Below are 1577 nucleotides of genomic sequence, written 5' to 3' on the forward strand. Positions count from 1 at the left end.
GGCCAGGGAGCCTCCAGCCAGAACTTGTGCCCAGAGCACTGCAGCCAGCTCCTGGAGAGCTGCAGTGCAGGGATCTCCCTTGTTCACCTACCTGCCTGAAGGCTAAAAGATGTGAGATTAAATCCATTTGCCATTCCTAATGAGCAGGAGTGCTGCTTGGGAGTCGTATTCTCAAGGACTGGGCACCCTGCCACTGCATCTCTGTTTAATTGGCAGCCAGAATGTCTCACATGGCAGTGCAGGTGTGTGAGCCCCTCTGTGCAAACATCCCAGCTCAGCAGACACCACCACTGTGTGACATTCCTTGCTGGAGGCAAATGTGGAAGTGGCCCAGCTGGTGCAGGTCCACCAGGTCCTGATGTGGGAGGTGAAGCCATAACCTTCTGTTCCACAGAGGAGCCCTGCAAGCTGAGCCACACACACACCTCATGCCTTTCCTTTAATGGTTTCTTCTGCATTGTTCCCAAAACATTATGGGGAACCTGAAGACCCATGTTCCTCTCCAGATGGTATCAGCCTCCCACATACCAGTGTCCTTTTCTCCCTGGGTGTCTCCAACAGAAACTGTCACCATTTTGGCTTTGCTTCTCCCCATCCCAGTCTATGCCCAGGAGCACCCCTGGGTAGAAGAGGAGGCTTTTCCTTCTTCCACCTAATCTTCAATGGCTTGTACAAAAGATGAGGCCGGTGTTGGGAGGTGCTGGGGAGATCACTGATAGGGAGCTTTTCCCCCATCTGGGTGGGTTTTCCCAGATCACAGTCATGTTCAAACACATAGTTTTGCTCCACAGTGAACTGTGTCCCTGTAAATGACAATCCCCTTCCCAAACCCTCACCTCCCTGTTACACCTCCTAGGCTGGCCTTTCCCACACAAAGGCTTCCCTGGGCAGCTCACAGCCTCTGGCACATTGCTTGATTCCTTCATTCCAAAGAAGTTAGCCAAATCCACTGTAAAATTGGAGAGACAAGCCTTGCCGAGAGCGCTGACCTGTGGGAGCCCCTGAGCTCTGGAGCCAGGCCTGATGCTGTGTGGTCTTGGCATCAGGCAGAAGTTAAATTTTCAGTGGCGTAAGTGGTTGTAGTTCTGTCAGAGCTTGTTTACAGCAGTGGTGAGTTGGGCTTGGGGTAATCAATCTGTTGGTGTCCCCTTTGCTAACACAGAGGTGAAGCTCATGGTGGTGCTAGGGGGAGTAATTAATTAGCCCCTAACATATGCTGCAGAGGACAGGCGTGTTTGCAAGTCTGGATTGTGCCATCTCAGGACTGTTCCCTTCTTTTCCAGAATTTTCCCTCTGTTTGGATAACATAAATCTGAGGGAGGCCCATAAGGCAGCACGTGAGAGGTGCAGCAAGCAGTAGCAATCACAGATCTCTCCCTCAGTAACATGCAAAAGCCACTTTATCCCCCCGGAATCTCTGAAAACAGCTCCATCCAAATCCAGAGTACTTTCCGTTCTCATTTCTATTCCTTTGTCAAGCAGGCAGTTTTCAGCAGCCCTGGAGGACCTGAATGAGGCCATCAAGCTGTGTCCTAACAACCGTGAGATCCAGCGGCTGCTGATGAGGGAGGAGGAGG

The 1577-nt window shown here is 51.6% G+C and overlaps 1 protein-coding gene across 1 annotated transcript in view; it reads left to right on the forward strand.

The window, feature by feature from the left end:
• The window catches only part of TANC2 (tetratricopeptide repeat, ankyrin repeat and coiled-coil containing 2), a 164910-nt gene that overhangs the window by 158832 nt on the left and 4501 nt on the right, over positions 1–1577 (forward strand). Inside the window, exon 27 of the mRNA XM_017740549.1 lies at positions 1483–1576. Within this exon, the coding sequence (XP_017596038.1) occupies positions 1483–1576 (94 nt within the window). The remainder of the gene's footprint in view (positions 1–1482; position 1577) is intronic.

This window comes from Corvus brachyrhynchos, unplaced genomic scaffold (genome assembly GCF_000691975.1).
Source record: "Corvus brachyrhynchos isolate BGI_N302 unplaced genomic scaffold, ASM69197v1 scaffold47, whole genome shotgun sequence".
Classification (NCBI taxonomy): Eukaryota; Metazoa; Chordata; class Aves; order Passeriformes; family Corvidae; genus Corvus; species Corvus brachyrhynchos.